Source organism: Megascapheus bottae, chromosome 7 (assembly GCF_031878675.1).
Source record: "Megascapheus bottae isolate mThoBot1 chromosome 7, mThoBot2.hap1, whole genome shotgun sequence".
NCBI lineage: Eukaryota > Metazoa > Chordata > Mammalia > Rodentia > Geomyidae > Megascapheus > Megascapheus bottae.
This window is the reverse complement of record NC_143515.1, coordinates 75,077,877-75,104,554: the sequence shown is the minus strand read 5'-3', so window position 1 is coordinate 75,104,554 and position 26,678 is coordinate 75,077,877. Positions and strand designations below refer to the sequence as shown.

At 37.7% G+C, this 26,678-nt stretch overlaps 1 protein-coding gene across 1 annotated transcript in view; it reads right to left on the bottom strand.

Annotated features, from left to right (window-relative positions):
- Nbas (NBAS subunit of NRZ tethering complex) overlaps nt 1-26,678 on the bottom strand; it is a 262,549-nt gene that overhangs the window by 202,888 nt on the left and 32,983 nt on the right. The window contains exons 10-11 of the mRNA XM_090337434.1: nt 10,687-10,825; nt 5,273-5,341 (exon numbers count right to left, since the gene is read on the bottom strand). Of these exons, the coding sequence (XP_090193560.1) occupies nt 5,273-5,341; nt 10,687-10,825 (208 nt within the window). The remainder of the gene's footprint in view (nt 1-5,272; nt 5,342-10,686; nt 10,826-26,678) is intronic.

Genomic DNA, 26,678 nt, shown 5'->3' with positions numbered 1-26,678 from the left:
AAGATCCTCCAATTAAAAAAAAAAAAAGCCATCCTCAAAAATCTAGTGAATTATCTGAAATCAAAACATTAGGAAAGTCTGAAGAAGCCATTTATCTCAGCTACAAGGTAAAGCTCCAGTAGGAGGCTCGGAGTTTAGGATGACTCAGGCATAAATAAAGAAACCCTACCTTGGCTGGGCAAGGTGGCTCACACCTGTAATCCTACCTACTCAGGAGGCTGAGATCTGAGGATCAAGGTTCACAGCCAGCCCCGGCACAAAAGAACCTGAGGCTCTTATCTCCAATTAACCTCTAGAAAACAGGAAGTGGGGCTTGGATCAAGCGTAGGCTAGTAGACTTGAGTTAAAGAGCTCAGGGACAACACCCAAGCCCAGTTCAAGCCCCATGACCCACAATAAATAAATAAATGAATGAATGAATGAATAAATGAAAACCCTACCTCAAAAATAACCAATATAAAATGGTAGCGGTATGGCTAGAGTGATAGAGTACCTGCTTAGAAAGTATGAGGCCCTGAGTTCAATCCTTAGTACTGCCAAAATATAGAAAAAGAGAAAACATTCTAAATGAATATTCTTTATAAAACAATACAATTCTGATTAATATATTCCTAAAAATAATGTACTGTCAAGCAACCAAAACAATAGAAATTGAGGGAATATGAAAGCACAATTCAAGAAGGACCTGTAGGCTACTCTTAATAGCTCAAGGATTATAGATACAAAGAAATTAACAAGTAATGATGGTGAAAGAGGATAAATATGGTCAAAATAAATCATTGGCACATGTGAAAACAAAACCTATTGGAATTATATTAGAAAACAGAAGTGAGTTAATAAGGAAGGATCATGGGGTAGAGAAGAGGGTTAAGATTGAGTGGAATACATTGTACATATGTGGAAATGTCAGAATGAACCCTACTTGTAGAGCTAATGTATGCTAATCAAAGCTTTACAAAAGAAATTAAGAGATCAATAACAGAAACCATGGCTACCATGTATTGAGTGTTGGCACGTGACAGTTACTATCTTAACTGCCCTCTGGGCCTGTCCTATAATAGTCACTGCTGTAACTACCCTCTAATCCTGTCCAATCTCAGTTTGCTATTTTATAGTCTAAGTGGGGAATAGAAAAAAATAGATGAACTAAATATTAACATTAGAGTTACTACATACAAACACAAATTCATTTTAAAAAGTACTAATGCTTAAAAAGGAATATGGTTTAAATGAGCAACATGACTGCTGTTAAACTTGTATGGTAAAATAGGCCATTCTGAGATAAAGCATAATTGGTCACAGGGCTATTTTAACTATAGCATATCGTGACTTCAGTTTTTTCCATTTTCCCACTAAGGATTTAATCAACAGTCAAATGCAAGAGGTAAAGAAAAAAAAAACCGACAAAAAAAAAAAGTCATGATTTTAGGCAACCTAAAACCAAACCCATGTTTCTAGGAGAGAGAACTAAGGAAACCCCATTTCTCTTGAGGTTTTACCAAAACATAGGCCAACAGTGCCAGAAACAAAAACTTATTGTGAAAACACCTATTTATGAGGAAGTATCTACAGTAATAAGAAGCCCCTTTCAACGCTAAAATTAACTCTAAAATCTAGGAGCTAGGAAGCTGCACTGTGGCTCAAGGGGTAGGCGGTAGCCTTAAGCTGAAGAGCTCAGTGACAGCGCCCAGACCCAGAGTTCAAGTGTCACGACTGACCAAAAAAAAAAAAAAGAGCTTTAATTACCTTTGGGCTCAGGATCTCTAGGTACAAGTAAGATAACACACATTATGTTAACTAGAAAGTATTGGTTTCAGAAAAGAAAAAACATTTCTCGAGAGCCAAACAGGTAAGAATTCTAGTACAATGTGTCACAAAGAAGCGTGAAAATACAAGGAAATTAATTACCTCTCCTTGTTTTTGCTCAACCACAGAGGATCCTGATAGAATGAGAAAAGCTGAGTTTCACCACAAAAGAACCAATAGCAATGGACAAACAACATACATTTTGGACTTTCAGGAGATGAAAGAAAAAATGAGAAATGGTCATATAGTAGGCCTCTTGCCTACTATATGTGATAGTCATAAACATCTAGCCCCCAAATAATTTTTATTTTAAGTATTAATGTAATTATATTGGTAAGTAAAACCAAGATGGAAGACAAGGATCAAGCACCTACAGATTCTCTACCTCAACATTGGTGTGCCCCAATGGGATCCTCTCAGGTATTTCCCATACCTGGGCACATGCTACCTCCAAACCAACCCATCCCCTGCCTTCCCCGTCCTGCTGCAGATCCTCTTCCTCCATTCAAAATTCACACCAAGCAAGACCTTCAAAGCTGAATGCTTCTTCTGAGTTTCAGCAGTTTCCAGAATTACATTAGAAGTCAGTCACAGAATACATACTTTCTTGCTTTGCCACTCCTTTAAGGCCTGTCTCCACTATGTTCAGGGCTCCATGAAGAAGCTCACTGCAATATATTCACCTAGTTATTCTCAGCTCTACCACTGTACCTGGCTCAACATAAATACTTATTGGCTAACAGAAAGTAAGTGACATTGAAATTCTATAATCTTGCTTAATTATATCCAACAGACAACAAAACAAAATGAATTTCTTAAGTTTGTTGATGACAAGCAGCTACTTATTATGTAGAAGTCACTAAAGAGAATGGGAACAGGTTGCAGGAGAAAGGTGGAAGTGATGCCTCTGAGTTGTAATATGGTAATCTAAAGAACCACAGAGGTAACAGTAAATTAGAACAGAACAAACTTCAATGCGGTAGCCAAGTTATTTACAATTGCATATGTTTCTTTGTCTGAAAAATGAAAACAAGTCCATGAAATAACTAGAGAATGCTGCCTAGAAACCATTGTCACTAGGACTCAAAGTAAAAGTGACTTTCTAGGCATGGGGAGCAGTGTTAGTGCTCTACTCTTTTCCTTTCTCTTCTTCTTTTTTTTTTTGCCAGTCCTGGGACTTGAACTCAGTGCCTGGGAACTGTCCTTGGGTTTTTCCAAGGCTAATGCTCTTCCACTTGAGTCACAGGGCCATTTCCAGCTTTTTTCTATGCATGTGGTACCAGGGAATCAAACCCAGGGCTTCAAGCATGCTAGGCAAGCACTCTACCACTAGGCTACGCTCCTGGCCAGTGCTCTACTCTTATCAACAGGCCAACAAACCCATCCAGAACATGTGACTGTGCTGAAGTCAATGACAGAGAGGTAATTAGAATTTAAAATGCACATCGTATTCCTTACAGAATTCTCATTACAACTTCTTTATTGGTTTAGCAAAGGAATTGAAAAAGAAGAAAAATAAGGCTATTTGGTTCTTCCATGGACAGGAGAATGATTTGCTGTTCCCATGTAGATCAAGACTTCAGTGAAGCATCGTAGAGAGAGAACAAATATAGCCAGCTCCCTCAGAGGAGGTGCTTACCCTCCTGAAGCACTTAGGTTCACAATGCAGTGGCTCAGCTCCATGAAAGGGACCCACCCCTCTCCTAGTAAGTAACATGTAATCAAAGCCACAGATCGCTTCTTCTTGGAGCATCAGTAGTTCCAAAGTGGGAGGAATTTTTCCTTCAATTTTACAACAAATAAAGATTATTAAAGAAATCTCCATTCACACACACACACACACACACACACACACACACACAAATGAAAGAAAAAAAAAAACACGGAAAGTAAATCAGTCTTTGCTGAGCCAAGGAGGAGGGGAAGATGAGGATAAACCAGCAGAAGGGTGAATGAGGATAAATATGCTCAGAACACTTTATACACATGAATGTAAACTAAAATGTTCACATTAAGAAGAGGGAAGAGGGCATGAGTTTGGCCTAGAGGTAGAGTGAGTGCTTGCCTAGCATGCACGAAGACTTGGGTTCAATTCCTCAGTACCACATACCTAGAAAAAAGCTGGAAGTGGTGCTGTGGCTCAAGGTAGAGCTCTAGCCTTGAGAAAAGTCCAAGGACAGTGCTCAGGCCCTGAGTTCAAGTCCCACAAACTGGCAAAAAAAAGGTGGGGGGAAGCAGGAGAAAACAACACTGTTTGAAAAGAAATGTACTTATTACCTTAATTGTGTTATTGTAATCCCTCTGTACATCACCTTTACAATAAAATAAAATAAAGGAGGAGGAAAAGGGGAGGGATAAAGGACTGATAGAGATAGTGATGTTGATAGAAAACATAGTATACATGTATGAACATGTGACAAGTGAAATACTCTGTACAGCTAATATATGTCAATAAAAATCTTGCTCTAATTTTTTTATTAGTATCAATTATATATACAAGGGAAATTTCATTGTGACAGTCTATATAGTTTTATTAACCTTGATCAGACTCATACCTCCATCACTCTCTAAATAATATAAACAAGGTCACTGCTTTACTTCTGCACAAGTGTATAATTATTTTAACTATACTATCTTCTTCACCCTTTGTTTGCCCTACCTCATACCACTAGTGCTCACACCCTAGATAAGGACCTGTTTTCCATTTTTATCTCTATTTTCATGCTGTTTTTGTATGCTAACAAAAAAAAAATCACTCCAATTCTACTGCAAGCACTGTGCATTTTCTGATTTATCAGTTGCTATCCAAACTGCATAGAAAGAGTGTGTACGAAAAGTTAATATTTAAAATATTCTAAAGAAAGTTATGCTTGCCTAGTGTCAGTGGTTCATGCCTATAATACTAACTACTCAAGATGATGAGATCAAAGTTCAAAGTCAACCCAAGTGGAAAAGTTGGAGGCTCCATCTCCAATTAAACAGCAAAGGATAGGCTAGAAGCATGGCTCAAGAAGTAGAGACACCAGCCAAGCAATTGAACCAAGTAAGCACTGGAATCCAGTATGAAACAAACAAACAAACAAAAACCAAAGATAGTTTTAAAATAATAGTTGTTTTCCATTCTAGTAAAGAAAAAGAATCAATTATAGACAAAAAAAACATTCATATGACTTTTAAAATAAAATAAAGAGTCCACATATATATTGCTTCTGAAAAATTATTTAGGATATATCATTAGACCATAGGTAGACTAAGTTCATCTTCTAAAATAAAGTTTGTTTTAGTTTAGGTTGATATAGTCTAAAATGCACAAATTTTGAGTGAATACATCTAAAACTTTTTATGATTACATATAACTATATGTCGCATACAAAGATCTACAACATCCATGGTTGAGTCAACTCTAACCTTAAAGAAATCTGGAGAAAATATTTGCAAAATGCAAGCTGAAGCAAATTCACTTTACCTGTTCTTGTCCTTGGTGACTATAAAACTTGACACTTAACATCCTTAATAATCCCAGCGTCTTTGGTACCTGAAAATATATAGACATCACATGAAGAAAGTTGAATGATTTCTTATTGTCTGTAGTCCTGTGATGATGAAATTTAAAATGAATGAATCATGTGATCTAGAAAAAGTTAAGGAAAGTACCATTGTGGCTAAGAGTGTAGCTAAGTGGAAGATTACTCACATACAAGGCCTGAGTTCAATTCCCACCACCACAAAAAGTTGCATAGGACTTACTAGAGTTTGTGAGGCCTAACTGGCCCAACCCTAAATTCATTTTCTAAAAACAACCACAACAGCTATCAAGGACTGTGATAAGATTCTGTTTTTGTTTGGGGCAGAAGGTAGGGGGAAAATCACCAAATAGAAAAATCTTTTAAAATATATCCACAGTCAAATGTTTTCCAAAATAAATCATTAACAAGTCTAGTACACTTTATGCAAATTAGAATCTACCACAAGCTTTTCTCAAATGAAGTTGTCCCAGGTTACCATTTCACCCTAGCCTTACTGTGGAAAAGCCTAAACTTAAATCAGAAATTTCATTCATTGGGAAGCAATTCTATATTTTTAGAATAACAAAAGAAAAAAAAATACTCAAGTCATTTTTAGAAACAAATAGTTAACATAAAGCAACACAATATTTTCATATATTTTTATTGTAATTAAGGGTTATATTATATTGACCTGAGAGAAGGTGCATTACTTCACAAACATTGATACCCTTTCTCATGTCTTGGAATTTTAAAAAGCATAATTCATATAAATGAAATTGAGAAAGTGGCCTTCCCAAGGTTAAAAAAATACTATTCAGACAAAATTTAATAAGTTAACAACTTAAAGAAAATTAAGAAATTGGGAAAATGAGCTCAGAAAGAAATTATTTAGATACCATATATCTGATATGAAGCAATTAAAACTGAATAAACAGGGCCGGGAATATGACTACTGGTAGAGTGGTTGCTTAGCATGCACAAAGACCCAGGTTCGATTCCTTGGTAGCACATACATAGAAAAAGCCAGAAGTGGTGCTGTGGCTCAAGTGGTAGAGTTCTAGCCTTGAGAAAACCAAGGACAGTGCTCAGGTCCTGAGTTTAAGCTTCAGGACTGACAAAACAAACAACAAAAAAAACTGAATAAACAAAAAAGCCCAAACCAAAATGAGTAAAAATTTTGCTTAGATATTTCAAAAACAGCTATACAGGAATAACTAATAAAATTAAAGATGCTCAACATCAATTATTAGGGAAATGAAAATTAAATATACAATAAGATCACATAATATATCTGCCAGAATCGTTATAAAACAAAAATGAGCAGGGGTTGGAGAGGATGTTTAAAACTGGAACCTCCTACACTGATGATAAAATACAAAATGGAATAATAGCTGCTTCAGAGAACATTTTCAGTCCTTGTTTTGTTTGAAAATGTATCTGTGGGTTGATGTGGGGGAAGAAAGATGAACATGGTCAAAGTACACATGTACAAAATTAGAACAAAGAAGCTGTAGAAATTCTTCAAGAAGGGAAAGGATGAAGGGTAGTGGAAGAGGAGGCAAATTTGATTCAGGTACACTCTGTGCACAAATGGAAATATCACAATGAAACTCCTTTGCACAGCTACTATATTCTCATAAAAATGGGGAAAAGTTGAGGATATAGAGAATTTGGCCCCTCAATCACCGATGGTAGGAATGTAAAATAGTGCATTACGGAAAAGTCTGTTCCTCAAGAAGTTAAAATAACCAGGCACTGGTAGCTCACATCTGCAATCCTAGCTAATCAGAATGCTGAGATATGGTTCAAAGGCAGCCTAAGCAGGAATGTCCAAGAGACTCATATCCAATTAACCACCAAAAAGCCAGAAGTGGAGCTGTGGCTCAAGTGGTAGAGCGCTAGCCTTAATGAAAACGCTAAGGGATAGAGCTCAGGTACTGAGTTCAAGCTCCAGTCATAGTCAAAAAAAAAAAAGTTAAAATAAAATTGCAACAACATCTTGCAAATTCCTTCCTAAATCATTAAAATATATATTTTGAAATAGTAATGGGTAATTTTGTTCTTTATAAATTTTATACCAATCAAAAATGAAAAAGGGACTGTTTAGTTGAGGTTTAAAACTTCACTATTACAATTTCTGATATAGATCGAACACCATTTTGTAAAAGAAATACTTCATTTTGTTTTCTAATTGCTTTTAGACCCATAGTCACTACAGAGCTTTGCTATTCAAAAAAGAAAAGAAAAAAAAAGACATTTAACAAGCCCTAAGTTCAAACCCCAGTAACTACCTAAAGGAAATAGCTTCAGGAGATTTCATGTACACACCAGTGGCCAGGAAAGGGAGCCTGGCTCCAGCTATCCCTCGTGACAGTCACTGAATCTTAAGTTGGTGCCTGGTAAAGTTCACTGTACTTGTTTGTAGATATAGACATACTCATATCTCTATATTCCTAGTACATGGTGCAAAGATTCCATGTTGAACAAAGGAACAAGTAAAGCAATCTCACAAAGAACACTAGCACTAGTTTGAAAACACTGACCAATGCATACATTAAATTTCTTTCAATCTCTTACAATCTAAACAGCCTTGTACAAGCCAAGAATATATCCATCTGAGGCATTTCTTAGTAGGTATTTATCCTAACCAATATCCTTAGGCAAATTTTACCAGGAGCTAATCCTAACCTCCAGTTACACTGAGGCAAGGAAGGCTTAGTAGGATGACTATATGTTACACTGCAGGACACATTTAAAAGTTACTAACAGAATTACAACATACTTGAAACATGACAAGAAGCTAACCTTTTGGCAGTGGGCATTTAGTTTGCAACTCAGTATTTGTCCCAACTTATTTTGCCATGGCACAAGCACTTTTCTTTGAAAAACTCTAAAACCAAAGCCTCAGGCCGGAGAGAGAAAGATCATCCATAGAGAGGAAGCTTCAAATACTCCAAGCAAGAAGCAAAGAGAAGGCAGATTACAGTATAGTCATAGCATAGACTGATTAGCCTTGTTGCATGGCTTCCGTGAGGGAAAAGGCTCAACGAGAACTAGAAGACTGGTTCCATTCCCAGATACCCTGTGTTAGCTATTTTAATTCTCAGGCTCTTCCTCTGTGAAAACTGGCTAATAATAATCAACCCACCCCTCCTTCCCTGTGTTCTAGAGAGAATAAATGAGTAATAAACATTTGGAAAATAAATAGAAGGAAAGGCACAAAGCCCCGCAGGACACAAACAGAAGTTGATTTCAGGTCTGGTCTCATGTAAACCAGAAAGTCAATCTCATTTCTAAAACTCCTTACTTTGTTGGGTTGATCACAATCACCTACTGGTATATGCCAAATGTTAAGAAAATGATAATGCGAGATTAGTATAATTGCTAAAGATCTCTTTTTAAAAGTACTTCTTCATTAGTTCCTTTTCAACACCAAGATATTCATTTTCCCCAGAAGACTGTACTGAAATCAGTACACAGGCAGAAAAATAATAGGACAGATACATTCATTATCAAAACTAACAGCTTAGCACATCTGCTTGTGCTGTGCGACTTTTAATTTCTTGGTTTCTTTTCTTGCTTGAAAAATACATAAATGCCCCCTACCTAATAAGCAATGTGATACGTATACAGCGAATCATTCCAACCAAGTGCTTCCTGTCTGTAGGTTATGCACATAAAGGTAAGCAATATTATAGGATGGCCAATAGAAGAGGCACAACTGGTAAGCACAAATATCTAGAGATTTTGTTTATTTTGTTTTTCTTTTACCTTTCTGAAGACACAAAAAACTACTTCCTAGTCCCATTGAAACAAGTCATGATAAGTAAACAGAGATGATGTTTCCAGCCTAAGTTTAAAAGAAAAAAAAAATACACCTTTTACTTCTTCCCTTCCTAAGGCCAAAAAAGAGAGATTTGGGGGGGGAGGGGGTGATGGCTCACGCCTATAACCCTTGCTACTCAGGAGGCTGAAATCTGAGGACTACGGTTCAAAGCCAGACACTAAAGACCATGAGAATCTTTCTCTCCATAAAACTGGAAGTGGTGCTGTGGCACAAGGGGTAGGGCGATAGTCTTGAGCTGAAGAGCTCAGGGACAATACCCAGGTCCAGAGTTCAAGCCCCACCACTGACTAAAAAAGAGAGAGAGACAGTGGTTGTCTCAGCAGATCACTACCCCACTGACCCCTTAATCATTAATTATCAAGTAGAGTAACTACCTGAAAAGACACAGTTTCAACAGCCGGCTTTGCCACCAAAAAAAAAAAGAACTTGTAGAACTTTTCATTTGCTTGTTTATGTGACTGAAGTATTATAACAAGAGCCTAAAGGGCCCTATCTCGTCATTGAGTCTAGTAGTTGCACCGAAGGCTCATGAGTGAAAGGCTTGGCGCCGGTGGAAATAGAAACTTACATCATACTAGTAGAAGGAAGTATGTCACTAGGGGTGCGCCCTTAAAGGGAACTATCCTCTCCTCCCAATCCCTCCTTTCCCCTTTCCCCTTCTCCCTCCTTCCCTCACTCTCCTCTCTTTCTCTCTCACCCCCTCCCCCTTTCCATTTTCAACACTCCTCTAACCCCCCCCAATACCCTTTTCTCCACTACCCCTGGAGGCCATGAGGTGAGCAGCTTTCTCAAACACTTATTTCTGCCATCAAGTATAGTGTCACAATAGGATTAAAGTTGCCCTGGATTGAAGCTTCTGAAATCATCCCCCATAAATTGTCTATTGAAAGTATTTTATCACAGTGACAAAGGATAACTAACACAAGCGGTATCTACACAAAACAGGAGCCCATAACTCAAACCCCAGTACTGACCAAAAAAAATAGAATCCCAATAATTATAGAATAAATGAATGACTAAATGAATAGACAATATAGATGTGAAAAAAAAAATCCACCATTTATCCACCATCTCAGTATTCCTTTGTGGTATGGCTCAAGTGGTAGAAGGCCTGCAAAGTGAGCCAGCAAGCAAGCCCAGCAAGCACAAGGTACCTGAGTTCAAACCTGGGTATGGACAAAAAAAAAAATTCAATTACACTGCTACATCCTTCAAAGGATGTACAACCAATTAGAAATGTGAGGCAGAAGTCAGTCACGCACACCTACAAGCCTAGCTAGTCAAACGGTTGAGACCCGTGGATTGAAGTTTGACGCTGGCCAGGCAGGAAAGTCCACAGGATTCTTATTTCTAATCAACCACTGAAAGGTCAGAAGTGAAGCTCTGGTTCCAATAGCAGAGCGCCAACCTTAAACGGAAAAAGCTAGGTGACAGAGCCCTGAGCTCAAGCTCCGGTACCAGCACCAAAAGTAAACAAAGAGAAGGAAGGGAGGGAAAGTAAGGCAAAATGCTTTAAGTAAAGCTCACCGCAGTAACTCTGTCTCCATCATTAATAACTTGCTTATAATAAGGGGATCCAGAAAGGACTCTCCATGCAGAAAGGCCACAGCTGGACGCTTTGGATATGCCCACTCCAGCAGTTTCACATCCACCAACCAAAAGAAGTCTAAAAGTGAGAAAAATAAAAGCAATGGATAAATTGCCCATATGAACAATGTAACAGCAAACCAAAAGAAAATAAGTTTTAAATTAACATATATTATACCCAGGAGATTTATATTTTACATGAAACATTTTTTGAACTTCAATGTTTTTTTCAATTGCAATTTCATCATTGATTATGCAGAAGCAAAGCTTAAACTAAACATTCAGGTACCTGAAACTCAGGAACTTGGAAATGAGGACAAAATGTTTCCAGTTGCCATTGCATATGGAAGTAACTGTATCAACACCAGAAAGCTGTAGTAAACATATGTGTGGCATTACCCAGACACTGTTGTGTTAACCATAGTAGTTGCCAAGGACAGCATGGAGAAAGAAATGATGGTGGGGCTGGGTGTTTGGCCTAGTGGTAGAATGCTTGCATACCACACATGAAGACCTGAGTTTGATTCCTCAGTAACACACACATAGAAAAAGCTGGAACTGGGGCCAGGAGTTTGGCTTAGTGGTAGAATGCTTGCCTAGCACGGACAAAAACCCAGGTTTGATTCCTCAGTACCACATACACAGAAAAAAATAAAAGCCGGAAGTGGTGCTGTATGGCTTAAATGGTAGAGCTCTAGCCTTGAGAAAGGCCAAGGACAGCACTGAAGCCAAATTCAAGCCGCAGAACTGGCCAAAAAAAAAAAAAGGAAATGAAATGAAATGGCTAGGAGTGCTCATGGGAAAGAGCAATAACAAATGGCCTTCAGGAGTCAAGACTCCTAAGAATTTAGAAACCTATTAGGATTGGTTCACTTTTTGGTTTTTTATAATCCACTAGCAATTAGAGGCCAGAAACTAACAGGACAGGAAGCCTAATATGGATCAAGTTAAGACATTACTCTGCAATCTGTATTTAAACTAAGCTAGTTAATAATGGCACCCGAACTTGCATGTGAGTTGGGTTGGTACATCTGGTTGGAGATCTGGGTCATCCATATGAAAAAGAATACACTTTGCAGGTAAAGTTCCAATGAGCCACCTTGGTTCCCAATGACAAGACAAGAGAAAACATCACAAGGAAAAGGCAAAGAACTTCTCAATGGGTACATTTTAAAAAAAAACAATGGTTTCCACCATGCCTTAGAAACTGTGCACTGCCTAAGAGGAAGAAGAGGATGCCCATGCACTTGCCCCATCCTGTCCATGTGGTACTGTCCCCACACCATCTGCCACTGCTCCAAGTGACAGGACACTTCATCAGTCCCACTTACAAAGCCATGAGGCCCCAATGTGTTCCTTACCTTCCTGAGCCATGCTAACAGGAAACCCAAAACTTGGAATCATTTGTAAAAGACACCAACTGACATGGCAAAAGACTGGAAGAATGATACTGTCATGTGAAGGTTAACTTTTGAATTCGAGTCCATCCTAATCCAAGGACTCTACATAGATGTTAACAGACAACATGAGGCTGTGGGTAGCATTAACAACATCAATGCAAGGAGATTGTCCAGGGCTCTCCAGGTGGGGCCAAAGTAATCATAAGAACCTTTAAAGACGGAAGAAGGAAAAGAGGAGGCACAAGTCTAGGAGTCAAAGGGACATACTGAGAGCAGCCCTTGGCTGCTCTGAAGGTGCAAACATCATTGAGTAAAGAAAGCCAGACAGGCTAAAGCAGCTAGAAGAACCTCCAGAAAGTAGCAGAGCTCTGTCTGCCGAGTGAGATCCACTGCAAACTGCTGACCCCTACCAACACGGAAGCCACTAGATCTGTTTTATGCCACTACAAATATTATCTTGTTGACTCAGCCATACAAACTAAATATACTGTTTGGTTTATAAACTCAAAATGCAGATGACCTATCAGAGTCTGCTTCCACAGCAGGTAAGCTAACAAGATATTTTATTAAGAAAAAAAAAAAAACACTCATCTCTATCATACTGTCATAGATCTATATGTTTTTGCAACTGTATAAAAACCTTCCAGTTTAACCATACAGCTTTACCCAACTCAACATTCCCAAATGAGTCATGGAAATGGACTTTACTCACAGGAATATAACTTAGCCTTCACTCCTACTGCTTGCATGCATGGCTCTGACAAGTTAGTATCAGCAAATCAAAAGCAATGAAGTTTGAAATAGGAACTGAACTGTTCCTACTGCAGGCAAAGCTTCAGAGCTAAAACATGGTTATCCTTGACCAGAGCATTCATTCTGTTCAAATGATTCTGTTACAGTACTGTATCGTCCTAAATCCCTTCCATCTAACTACCAATTTGGATAAAATACAGAAGAAAAAAGAAAAACTTAAAATACAAAGATCCTAAATCCCTTCCATCTAACAACCAATGTGGACAAAATACAGGAGAAAAAAGAAAAACCTAAAACACAAAGATATAATCAGCAAAATCTAGACAATGAAAATATAGAAAATAAATGCCTTGTTCCTTCAAAACAGGCACAAAATGCCTGCCTCGCCCTCCCTACCCCTCACCACACAAACAGCACATGAGTGACAAAGTGTGAGAGAAATGGAAAATAGAATCAATCAATGAATTCAGAAATAGTACAAGTCTAGATATTTTAACATATTACTGTTACATTTTAGGCAATGAATACAATGTCATGTTTATGGTTTTTAGAGTTCTCGTTTTATAGAACTATATTAAACTATTTGCAGATGGCATAATATGCTGTAATGGATTTACTTCCAAATAATTCAGGAAAGGGCAGAACCAAGGACAATTGGGGGAAGCTCACTGGCCTGAGCTGCTGAGAGAGTAGTTAGGCACACTCATCTATTTTTGGATATGCTTCAAATTTTCCACGAAGAATTCTTTTCTGAAAACCTTTCTTCTAGGATAAACTATTCTGAAAATGGAAACAAAACAAATACCTCTGAACATTTAAGAGTTCAAAGCAATCACAGTAGTTTTTCAAACAGAAAATACGTGATTCATAAAAACATACCTTTAAAGCCATGTGTGGCCAATAATACTGTTTGAGAACCAGACTTTCTATTATTTTATTATATTTATGAAAATATAAACACAAAACTTTAAATTGCCTGACTGGTAAAGGAATTACAAAGCTGAGAACCCAGACTTCTAATCTCCTGGTCTGGAAAGATACTTCCCTATTGTGAAGTGTCATGGTCATGCAGAGACTATAAAAGCTACAACATAAGCTCCATTAAAGAAATTCAGAATCTGCTCCTATCCTCTTCTCCCATCACACCAGCCTGAAATAAATGAGAAAAGCCACTGAACAATGAAGCTCCTTACGTAATATCCCCACAGATGATGTGGCAGCTTTGGCATGTTGCTATCCAGCTGGAAAAAATACATATGTGCTCCCACAGGCAAGCAGGGCTAAATACTTTAATGTGTTTGAAGGGACTGCAGCAACAGGATCACAGAACAGGCAACTGGCAGGTACAGGGTGCGGTCAGTAAGTGCAGAAAGATGAGCAAGGTACTCTGCCTACATAAATCTTATAAAATATTAATGAGATTACTTCTAAAATAAAAATATTTATGGATAAGAACAATTTGGAGACACAAGGACTCAAACTGTGATCACATTTACAGTGTATATACATATACGCACACATATATACATACATACATACATACCCATATACAAACATATGTGTGTGTGCGTGTGTGTATGTATGATGGAAGGTCAAACACCAAAACCACAGATGCTTTTAGACAAAAGATTGAGGAATTTTATTTGCACTATTACCTCTCTTTCATCTTTATGCACATCTTAGCTCAAAATCACAAATTTAGCACCAATAAATTGTGAGTATGTAGCAGATATTTGGATATATGTTACATTACTCCCTCTTGCTCCCTCCCTCTCTTTTTCCCTTCTCCCCCCCTCCCCCGCACACCATACACAGACAAACTCACTTTGCTTGGTAGAGTAAGTGGGTGAGTGGAGCAGAGGTGAGTGAGTGGATAGGTGGGTGGTCAGCTGGTTTTTACAGGGCTAAACTGAGGGAGTCAAACCTAGGACCCTTCACATAATAGACAAGTTCCCTGCCCCTAAGCTGCATCCATAGTCTCTCTGTCCCAACACACATACACACACACACACACACACGCACACAGAATATCAAGAGACGGCATCCCAAATTACGAGGATAAATTTATAAACTTAATGAAGTCCAAGAGAACAGTGAATTAGCTTTAGCTCTTGAAATCAACACATAAGTATAATCAAATACTGAAAAAGTAATTTGCATATAATTTGCTTGGTGACATTTTGAGGTTGCTTATCCATTAATGGTTATATCTTGAGTATTCTCTGGCAGATTACTGAAATAACTGCTGTATTTTTGCTGGAATTAAGTATGCAGACAATAGAAAATAGATTACTGAGCTACAGAATAGGCAATGGACTATAAAAGTAATTCATATCATTAATGCTATTCTCTGCTCCATTAAGTTCTTCCACCTGGAATATTTACATGTAGTGGTAACTATTACATCTTTAACTATAAAAAATATTGTATTAAAAGCTTAAATTCAACATCATGTCCTAAATTAGCATATAAAGGGTAGTTATAATTGATACTTATATGATTATAAAAATGTCTTACATAATCTTTAAATTACCATGTAAAAGATAAAGTAAAATAAAAAATTTAGACAAGAAGTCAAATTATACACTAAACCATATATGTGGAAATTAGCAAAATTTTACCTTTCCTTAAAACAGGGAAAAAGACAGCAAAAGAGAGATAGAGAGCAGAGAGACAATCTCATCTTATAACATTCAAACTCAAATTCTGTGAAAAACAGCCAAGAATATCCTAAATCGATGAATTAGGTATATATGATCCAAATACCTTTGCAAAAGGAGTAACTATAATCTTGGGATATTTGTTTGCTTCATTAATAGTACATGCAAAATAGTACATGGTATAACCTTGTAAATGCCCCAAGTATAAAGAAACCTCCCAGTGGATCAATTCTAATTTCTCTCTGGGTATAACTGCTCTGTCTAGTCACATACGATGTGCTGCTGAAGCCTGCATTCTAATTGTCCCTTCCTGTGAACCAGGGCCTTTCCTAAGTACCCACACACAGAAATGAGTATGAGCCTAGCCCATGACAGGCGAAATCACTAGTAACCACTACCCACTGAGCCCAGACCCTCAGCAGCAATCCTGCAGTGAGAGCCAAATCAGTATAAGCAGCAGTTAGTGCACAGAGCACGGCCAGGGACGAGGTCATAGGCACCACAAAAGGTTGTTTGTTTCTCCCTCAATTTCCCAGACAGATAAGTGGGTTCAGTAAAAATACTTTACTCCAAGGAAGCATGTACAGGAGACAGAGCTGAGAGTGTAAATGGTGAAGTCAGAGAAGAACATGAAACATAGTGAGGGTTTCAGTCTCCAAAGGGCAAGCAGAAGAAGATAAAAATTTCTAACAGGTCTTAGTAATACCAATGCTTTATACTGCTCCCTTACTTCCTGGGTGCTTATCCATGATCTCCTTTCAATACTCAAACAGATAACTCACATTCCATTGCTATACTTGGACCCATTTGGGTGAAGAGACTCTTGTCTAACTCATCTTGTTTCCTTCACAGAATTTACCATCTAAGAAACATTTATCTAGCATAATGTGCAAAGAACGATAGCTTCATAAAGACAAGGCATAGTCTCTGTCCTTCAGAAGTACAGCTATTGGAAACAAAGATAAACTGATGGTGGAGACAGAGGGAGAGCGAGAGAGAGAGCGAGAGAGAGAGCGAGAGAGAGAGCGAGAGAGAGAGAGAGACAGAGACAGAGAGAGAGAGAGACAGAGACAGAGAGAGAGAGAGAGACAGAGAGAGAGAGAGAGAGAGAGAGAGAGAGAGAGAGAGAGAGAGAGAGAGAGAGAGAGAGAGAGAGAGAGAATTCATAGAGGTATAACAAAGGCAGAACCCAAGGAAGAATGCGGTGAGGAGGCACTTGTGTAGAAGTGGTTAAGGTTCTCTGTGGAAGAAAAAAGAGATGGGATGCAGGGCCCTGAGCACCATGCATCATACCATACAAGATAAAAGTTAAGAGCCACAATAAAGCAGGATGCTAAAAATTAGCAATCATTTACTAAGATTCTTCAGTTCAATAACTTGTAAAAATCTGCCATCTAGTGGCTTCAAAATCCTTCAAGTCTAGAAAACAAGTTTGAAATAAACATTTCCAAGGTTTCTATCCAATGATCACAGTGCTTAAGACACACAAAGGGAAGGAGGAAGGCAAAGGAAGGATGGAGGGAGGGAAAAAAAGTAGGAGAGTAGGAGGGAGAGAGAGAGAGAAACAGGAATCCCATATCCCAAATGGATAAAATGCTTAAAGAGCTGGGTTTAATTCAATGGTAGAGCATTTGCTTCTATGGATAAGCCCCAAGTTAGATCCCTAGCACCAGAAAAAAAAAAAAAATTATACTACACTTGTCAGAGTAAGGGTTTTAAAAAGTTACCTAATACTTCACAGACATAAGCCATTCCTCACCTGAGAGCACTGAAATATTTCCAATTTTAATTCATTTCAGTATATTTTACATAAGCCCCACTAGTTCAAAATATTAAATTCTGATGCAATCCCCTTTGGGTCTTTCATCAACACTGCAGATCAGAACCACTGGAGAGGGAAGAACCACTATGCAGAGCATCCAATCCAGCAGGCTGATGCTAGTCCAAGCCACGTGTCAAATCCATAGTATGCTTGAATACAATCCCTTCACTATTACCCAAATTATGATCACTCAGATATTTGTTCAACATGTACTTGAAGTTGACCACAGAAAATCTATATACTAGAAGACTACTTATTAAAGACAAAACATGGGAAATGTTCTTGGATACTTAATTCAATAACAAAATTATTCTCCTGGCAATCTGATAGTTGAGCACTTAATATATTTAAAATAGACTGCTACTAATAAATTCATACTTTAGAATGAAGTAAGGCAAAAAATCTATAAAATTCAGTATTTTCTTACTTTTCACGACAAGCAAAACTGGACCATACTCAGATAGGTTGCTACGGTATGTCACAGAACAGAAATCAGCAACTTTTCAAAAATATTTGAAGTTTCAAAAATTAAAAATATTTGAAGCTTTGTGGCATAACTACTCATTTATAGAACAGTATGAAAAAAAGCAAGACAAGGAACTGGAAGTTTAACTAGTGGTAGAGTTCTTGACTAGCATGCACGAAGACCCAGGTTCAATTCCTTGGTACCACATACAAAGAGAAAGTCAGAAGTGGTTGTGGCTCAAGTGGTAGAGCTCTAGCTTTGAGAAAGCCCAAGGGCAGTGCTCAGGCCCTGAGTTTAAAGTCCCAGAACTGGCAAAAAAAAAAAAAAAAAAGCCAGAAAATATAGGAAAGGGAAAAAGTATGGCTGTGTTTCAATAAAACTTTTTCTGGATATTAATATTATGATTTTTATATGCGATAAAATACTCCTATTTTGAGTTTTCTTTCAACCAACTAAAAACATGTAATATCTATTCTTAGGAATGGGCTAGACTTGGTTCATAAGGTATAGTTACCTTATAGTTGCCTGGTACAGATAAAAGCTCATGAGATCTAGGAATCACCAACATGAATTTACCACTTAACAGTCGTGGCATCTTACGACAGTTTCTTAGGCCTCAAGAGCTTTAATTTCTCCATATATCACAGACCCTCAATATCACAGGTGTATGGTTCCAACCAGATCAGTCCTAAGGTAAAACAGAGAATGCTCAAGATGCATACAGTTCAGAAACTGAAATCTATGCAAATGTGTGTAGAGCTTATCCAGAATAGGTCTAAAGCTCCATTGCATAAAGCAACATAGATAGGCAAAATCACTTTCACAAAAACTACTGTCGACACATCAACACTGCCAAACAAAATCTAGGTATTATTTCATGTTCTTCATTTCAAATGTTGTGGATGCTTGATTCAGTTTTCTACTAAAGGCAAATCTAAACTTGTCACTTCATCACTTCAATTAAGCACACCAGCTTTTACCCTGCATTTTGGGCACACCATTTATTTTGGGGGGCATATTTTCACAAAATTAAGGGCAGGGATTTAAACACAAAGGACAATAGCATAGGACTGAGGAAGCTTTCCTGTATCAACAGAGCACATGAGAGAATTTTAAATTTCTGGTTGTGACTTTTTTAGCTAAGCAGACTTTATTTTGTTATTAGCCTATTACTTGTACCAATGGTTTCATTTCAACATGCCCACTTTATGTTTACAACGCACTGTGATAAATCCCTCCCTCATCTCTTCTCCTCCCTCCCCAAATCAGCTCAATAAGCTCCATTTTCTACTTTCATCTCTTTACATGAAGTGTTTGGATTATGTTTGCCCTCCTTTCTCTTTTCATTTACCACTAGTACCTACTCCCTAGGTAAGATATGTTTCAATTACCTAATATTTGTTTCTGTTAAAGTACATATTAATTACATAAAGGGGTTTGACCATAGTATCTTATGCAACGCATGTACATTCTTTACTGAGATAGACCATAATGTAGATATACATGCACAAATATATGTGGACATACATGGTTCTGTTTATGAATGTGCCAGCATCAACATATAAGAGAAAACATGTCATCTTATGTCAACTTTGTCCTTCTGGACTTACTTTATACCATTCTGAACCTATTTTACCCTACTTAATGACGGTTTATAGATTTTTCTCTTTCCCTGCAAATAGCAAATTGTCTTTCTTCTGTATGGCTAAACAATACTCCACTGTAATTTTTTAAGCTATTATTTTTCACCCAGGCCCCAAGGAGGCTGAGATCTACAGGGCTGAGATACTAAGCTGTCTTGGACAGTAAAGTCTGCAAGACTTCATTTCCAAAACAACCAGCAAAATGCAGATTGGAGACATGGCTCAATTGGTAGAGCAACAGCCAAGCTGGTAACCCCAATAAACTCAAAAGGTCTTACATTCAAGCCCTAGTACCCCCCAAAAAAGTTATTATCTTGAGCCATGCTTGATCAAATCCATGTGTGATAAATCTGGAATTAGACACACTCAGTAGACACAGTACGTTTTGACAGTATGTCCAAAACCTGAGATGATTAAATTAAATATCAGATAATCAATCAATAAAAGCTCTATTTTATTCTCCACTGCAATGTTGCAGTATTGTGGCATTGTATGGTACTGTGGCATTGCTATGTAGCCCAACCCACCTTCAAGTCCTGTGCATGCCACGGCTGCCAAGTACTGCAGTTACAGTAATGCACTATCAATCCTGCTTCCAACTGTAATCCTAACTTCAACAGACATCAATTCAATATTGATTTCGGAAGTATTTAAAATTTGCAATACCCTCTGCTAGCAGGACAAGGAGTACTACAAAAAGAAGTCAAGTTGTTTCTGCCTGATGGAGTTTTTATAGTCTTCTGAGTTAGTACAACTCTGCTTTTACCTAAGTGTGAAAATACATGTTTTAAGCCTTTTACTCCTAAATTATTCCACTTGAGCTTTTAAATGTAAATTCTTCCAAAATCAGACTTCCACTTATTTACCAAAAATATTTATTGAGGCCGGGAGTTTGGCCTAGTGGTGGAGTGCTTGCCTAGCATGCACAAAGACCTGGGTTCAATTCCTCGGTACCACATACATAGCAAAAAGCCAGAAGTGGTGCTGTGGCTCAAGTGGTAGAACCCTAGCCTTGAGAAAATCCAGGGACAGTGCTCAGGCCCTGAGCCCAAGCCCAGGACTGGCGAAAAAAAAAAAAATATATTGAGTACCAAGTATGTGCTTGATACTGTTCCAGATGATGCAAACAGTTGTAAATAACACAGGTAGATGCATGGAATTAATACCCATGCATTGGGTAGTGCTTTCTCTACTTTTATATGCTTTTACAAAGTACCTTACCAACTAGACCAAACATATTGGTAGGTGGTTGTGCACAGGCAGGCCATAGACTATTAGAGAATTAACTGCAGAATAAAATTAACACATTGGTTCTTTTTAATTGATACATGATTTTGTATACATTTATGAGCTATGGAACTATTAATTTGATACATGTATTTATCAAATAATGATCAAATCAAAGGAATGACAATTCTATCTCCTCAAACATGATCACTTCTATATGTTGGGAACCTTGACTCTTCTTGACTGGTACCTTGTATATGTCCTAGATAGTTGCAGACCCTAATATCTCTTCTAACCAACTCTATTTTGGTACTTGTAATCTAATCCTTGCTCTGTCTACCCTCTAGCACAGAACTTGCTCTTCACACAAAGGTATTTATTCATACTAACTTAAAGATGGAGTCTAACGGATCAGTCCAAAGAAACATTACATAAGACAGTTTTTGAATTAAAAAAAAAAAAAAAACAGGAAGAGGACAACAAATAGGCAGCATAAATATAGCAGAGCCTTTTCTCAAAAGGCCACAATTTCCTGCTATGCATTTGTTAGAGAGCTTACAATGATGAATAATATCTCTTGCAATGCAAAAGCAACTCTCAAATATTTGAGAGACATTACCAAGAAGAACAAAACCTCTATCTACACGATTCCATGGGAGAACAGAATCCCAATTTTGATCATTACCAGCCACACACCGGTGACCTATTCTCATGTACACTAGTAAACCTACTACTGCTCTGATTCTATTAAGTCCCTGTAATGGCCCCTCCCTCTACACCACTCAAATGGAGCTAAGTTCTTTCCTTTACTACATTTTTAAAAATAATTTCCTAATTTGAACTGTTGTGTAAGATGTTTTACAGAGGCACCTAAAGTCTTACCTAAAGATGACCTAGAAATAGAAAGCTTTTAGTCTTAGACATAGAACCTTAGATTCAGAACCAGAAACTAAATATAAAGTGTAAGACTGAGAACTAAAAACTGAAAATAAATAAATAAAGCACATTGACTGACCAACGAAGTGCCCCCCAAAACCACTGGAATGGAGAAACAGGAGGGGTTATAAAAGGAAGCCAATTACAAATGGCCCTCCATTTAATCTGAGGATATTATCTAGTCTCAAAGGCTAAGAAATTAGAAAAGGATTAAGTAGAAAAGTAGATGATCAGACTTGTAAGGACTATATGGCTTCTTAGTAACAGAAGTGAAAAATGATGATGATGATGATGATAATCATAATCAATACCTCAAACTGAAAGCAGGAAACATTGTTGGTAAGCAAACTAGGTAAGTGACATGTACCTGACCTATAATATGACATTTGATGTGGAAAGGAAAGAGATTTCAGACATCAAAAAAGAAAAATCACAAGTAGATCTTAAGAACTTCCTAGGACTGTTAGCTAAAGCAAATACAAGTGAGTCTGATAGAAACACCACACATTGGCTGGGAGTTTGGCCTAGTAGTAGAGTGCTTGCCTAGCATGCACAAAGACCCGGGTTCGATTCCTCAGTACCACATGCATAGAAAAAAGCTGGAAGTGGTGCTGAGGCTCAAGTGGTAGAGCTCTAGCCTTGAGAAAGTTCAAGGACAGGGCTCAGGCCCTGAGCTCAAGCTCAGGACTGGCAAAAAAAAAAAAAAAGAAACACTACACATTAACTTTGACTACGTGAGAGAAGCATGGTTGGAGAAGAAATAAGAATATGGTTAAAATATAAGATACATGAAGTATTTGTAAGTCATCCAGGAAAATGTCTTCTGTACTCAGGTGTTAAATGACTTCTGGGATACAAATATGAGAGATACCACATGCATTTAAGTCATCAAAAACTACAAACTTGGATAAGGCTTTTGTAAGAATAGACAGAGAGTTGTAACACCTCTGTACATCAAAATAATAATAATAAAAAGAGAATAGACAGAGTGTAGGGAGGGGAACAAAAGAGGGTGATGACAGTGACTTTGGGGGACAAAGAACACATAGAGTAGCTAAGGGAAAAGCTATGGCCAAAGGATTCTATTAAAGCATTAGTGGAATGAATAACCAAGCTCAGCAAGGTTGTAGGATCCAAGACTAATATATACAAACAAAATATATTTCTTGCTGGGCATAATGGCTCACATCTATAATCCCAGCTACTCAGGAGGCTGAGACCTGGGAGTCGCAGTTCAAAGAAAGCCCAGGCACTAAAGTTAGTAAGACTCTTATTATCAATTAACCACTAGAAAACTGAAGAGGCACTGTGGCTCAATGGGTAGAGAGGTAGCCTTGAGCTAAAGAGCTCAGGGACAATCCCAGGCCCATAGTTCAAGCCCCACGACCACTATAAACATTATATATATATATATATATATATATATATATATATATATATATTCCTTGAGCTGAAGAGCTCAGGGACAATCCCAGGCCCATAGTTCAAGCCCCATGACCACTATAAACATTCTTTATAACAGAAATCAACACTCAAATTATTAGAGAAAAACACTCAAATAATTAGGGAAAAACATACAAAACATACCTTATATCTCAGCCACTGGCATACTTCACGTAACTTTTGACATAATTAAGCCTATCACTTACACCAACTTTTTTCCTATTATTTAAAATTTATTTTAATTTAGCCTCATGAAACCCACTATTCTCTGTGATACCATGGACTGCTTTACACAGATTATAATTAAAAGAAATGTACATATAGAATCTGAATCCATGAAGTATATACCTGCTTAAGTTTGAGAGACACAGGTAAACAGAATTTTAAAAAAAGAAAAAGACAGCTGAAATGAAGTGATGGCTTGACCACCAAGATGGGGATATGGTATGGTATGGAGAACAAGATGCCACATGCACATTTTGCAAAGACAGATGTTCTTGAATTAATGATCAAAGTCACTCAGCGAACTATTTAATTAAGCAGATGCTACAATAAAGCCTTTGAGAATAGAACTTAGGTATGCTTTCCTTTTTAAAGAACCTTAATAGGTGATTCTGTTTCCCATTCCTTGTTAAGAATCACTGGTCTAGCAAACAGAATATCAATACAACTGCCAATCAATAAATAAAGTTTATCAAATGTTCTTGCCTGGCACCTTCCTGCAACTCACAGTTGATGCTAATGATCATCACTTGAAGACTTAATTTCTTCTCAGTCCTCTCGAAAGTCCTCAGCAAAAGCACAATATAATCAGTATCTTTCTCTAAGATTTACTCATACCCACCTAAGGAACTGTACAGATGGGGACACCACTCATTAGTAGAGCATATGCTTAGCATGTACAAGGCCATGGGTCCAATCCCCAGCATTGCCAAAAGAAAAGCAACAACAACAAAACAAACACAAAAACAAACAAAAAGAAAATCCTCTACTAACTGTTCAGGTCCTAAAAGCAAATTTTCATTTTTCACTCCACTACAGGCAACTTCATGTTTTAATTTTCCCTAGAAAATAAGCCTCATCTCTGAACCATAGACTACCTCCTGTTGGAGCCTGCTAGCTACTGCTGCCAGATATTCCTGACCCTTCCCTAATGACTGCTGCCAAAATCACCACCACAATTTTTCTCTGTTAAATGCTATTCAGTAGTCCACACTGGACCCATGTGGTACTTGAAAGCTTGCTAAAACAAGCCCAGGTCCAGAGTTCAAAGTCCCACAACAGACAAAAAAAAAAAAAAAAAAAAAAAAAAAAGAATAAAAACAGATCATATACAATACAATCATGAATTACTACTTTCAATTCTATAAAAACAAAAACCAGTCTGCCACTTTGCCAGACACTATAGTTCATGCCTATAATCATAGCAACTCAGCTAGAAAAGTTTGTGAGATTCTCATCTCCAATTAACCATCAAAAAGTCAAAAGTGGAGCCATAGCACAAGTGACAGAGTGCCAACACTGAATGAAAAAGCTAAGGAACATCGCCAAAGCCCCAGTACGAGGTGCAGGGAGGAGTCTTTTTGCCTCAATGAAGACAAAGCAAACTTTCTCTTTAGACAACATGTCTCTTCATCTGTCTTTGAAGGAAAAAAAAAAACAGTGTTCTACTGATAAAGGAGTGGGAAATTGAGAGGCAGGATGAACTCCGTAACACAAGGTCAGTTCAAGTACACTTCCCAAGTACACCACTTTCGCCTCTCTAATGCCAACAGCCCTATATTACCAAAGGTCAACAGGGGAGGAAATTACAATTAAAAAAAAAAAACAGAATCTTCAAGCTTAAAAGGCTAAAAAATAGCATTAAGAAACATTTAAAAATCTAAACATAATCTCTCATATTTGAACTCACATCATGTATTCCTATTGGTGAATACTTAACTACCCACACTAAATAAATTCCTTAAGTGCAGGCACCAGCTCTAGAAGTCTCCTCCAGTGTGCCTGGTGCCCAGCATGCAATCAAACCTTCACCTCATCTCCTCTAAAAATGCAGAGGAGGAGAGGGTTTCCTCTCAGCCAGAATCAGAATATGATCTAAAACAAAACCAACAGAACAAAGGAATTAGAAAATAAGAAATAAGAAAAGGAAAGGCAGTGAGGTGTAGGGATGAGTGGAGAAAGGAAGAAGGGCATGAAAGACTGTGTGGGGGAAAAAAATACATTCTTCATTAGACTCTGAGTGAGGATATGTAAAGAAGAAAATAGTCAAAATCAGCATTCTCATACAGCTTATCCCAAACCTTCTCAATTACTTTTTTGTTTCCTATTGCCCAATTTACCACCTCAATTTCTTTTCAAGAACACAGCATAAGGCAAAATGATGAAATTTCATAAAACCCTGAGTCTGTTTATTACCAATTTACCCCAACTCCATTCTGGCTGATTTATTTCACATTTCTAAAATCCTTGCAGATGATACATATCACGTTTATATTAATAGAAGAAACCAAAGATAAAGAAAAATGTGGCGAACATTTCATCTTTCATTTAAAAGGCCACACACTGGAAAATATAAACAATGTAGCAGTTTTTTCATCCAGACACCTTCCTTGTTGTATAGCAGTTTTCATTCAAAAAACATTAATGTCATCGTCCATCTCCAACTTGAGTGCTATAAGAAATGTAGATGACGGCAGAACCAAAAAGACCTTGTTCTCTGGTTACAGAATATCTTTCAAAACTTGTTTTTTAAAAAGACTTGCTTTCAAAACAAAACAAAACTACCTACATTCTGAGCCAAAGGAGAGAGCTGGTAAGTAACAGATATAAGTAATCTGACCTAAAACAACATCTCATGTAATCACGCTTCAATGTATGATTCCAGATGCGCTCCGCTTACCCTCCTGAAATAATGCTAGCAAGAAAATTGATACTGACTTTTGTAATAAATGAAAACATGGAGTAGACAGTATGAAATACACTAAACAAAGAAAAATAACCCAGGATCAAGATTTATGGTTTGCTTCTCAAATGAAGGCCCATATACTGAAGGCTTATTACCACACCATGGCACCATAGAAGTGGCAGAACCTGGAAGGCAGAAGTTCAAGCTGAGGCTCCTTCCCCTTACTCCGTTCGCTTCTCAGGCACACCAAGGTGAGCTGCTTCCTCCGTCTTGTGCTTCCACCATGGAAGCTCAACAGCAGTGAGGACTAGCAAGGCGTGGGGCCACATAACCAGCAACTGAAACCTCTGAAGCTGACAGCTAACATAAGCTTTCCTCCTGCAAATGGATTGGTTTCAGGTATTTTGCCACAAGGATCAAAATCTCACTGCACAAAATCTTTCTTTCTAAGGAGATTAGAAAACTGAAATAGAACTGTGAGAGAAAAATAAAATTGAAAGAGAAGATAATGAAAAGACAAAAACCAATTAGGTAGGTATGATTTCCCTACTCTAGAAATCAGTTACTTATCCAAGACACCATAGGAAGCATTATCTATCAATGAAGACTTCTCCTACAGACTGTAGCTTTTAAAAAGATGTACACTGCATAGTGCTCGCCTTCAGGTACCTTGA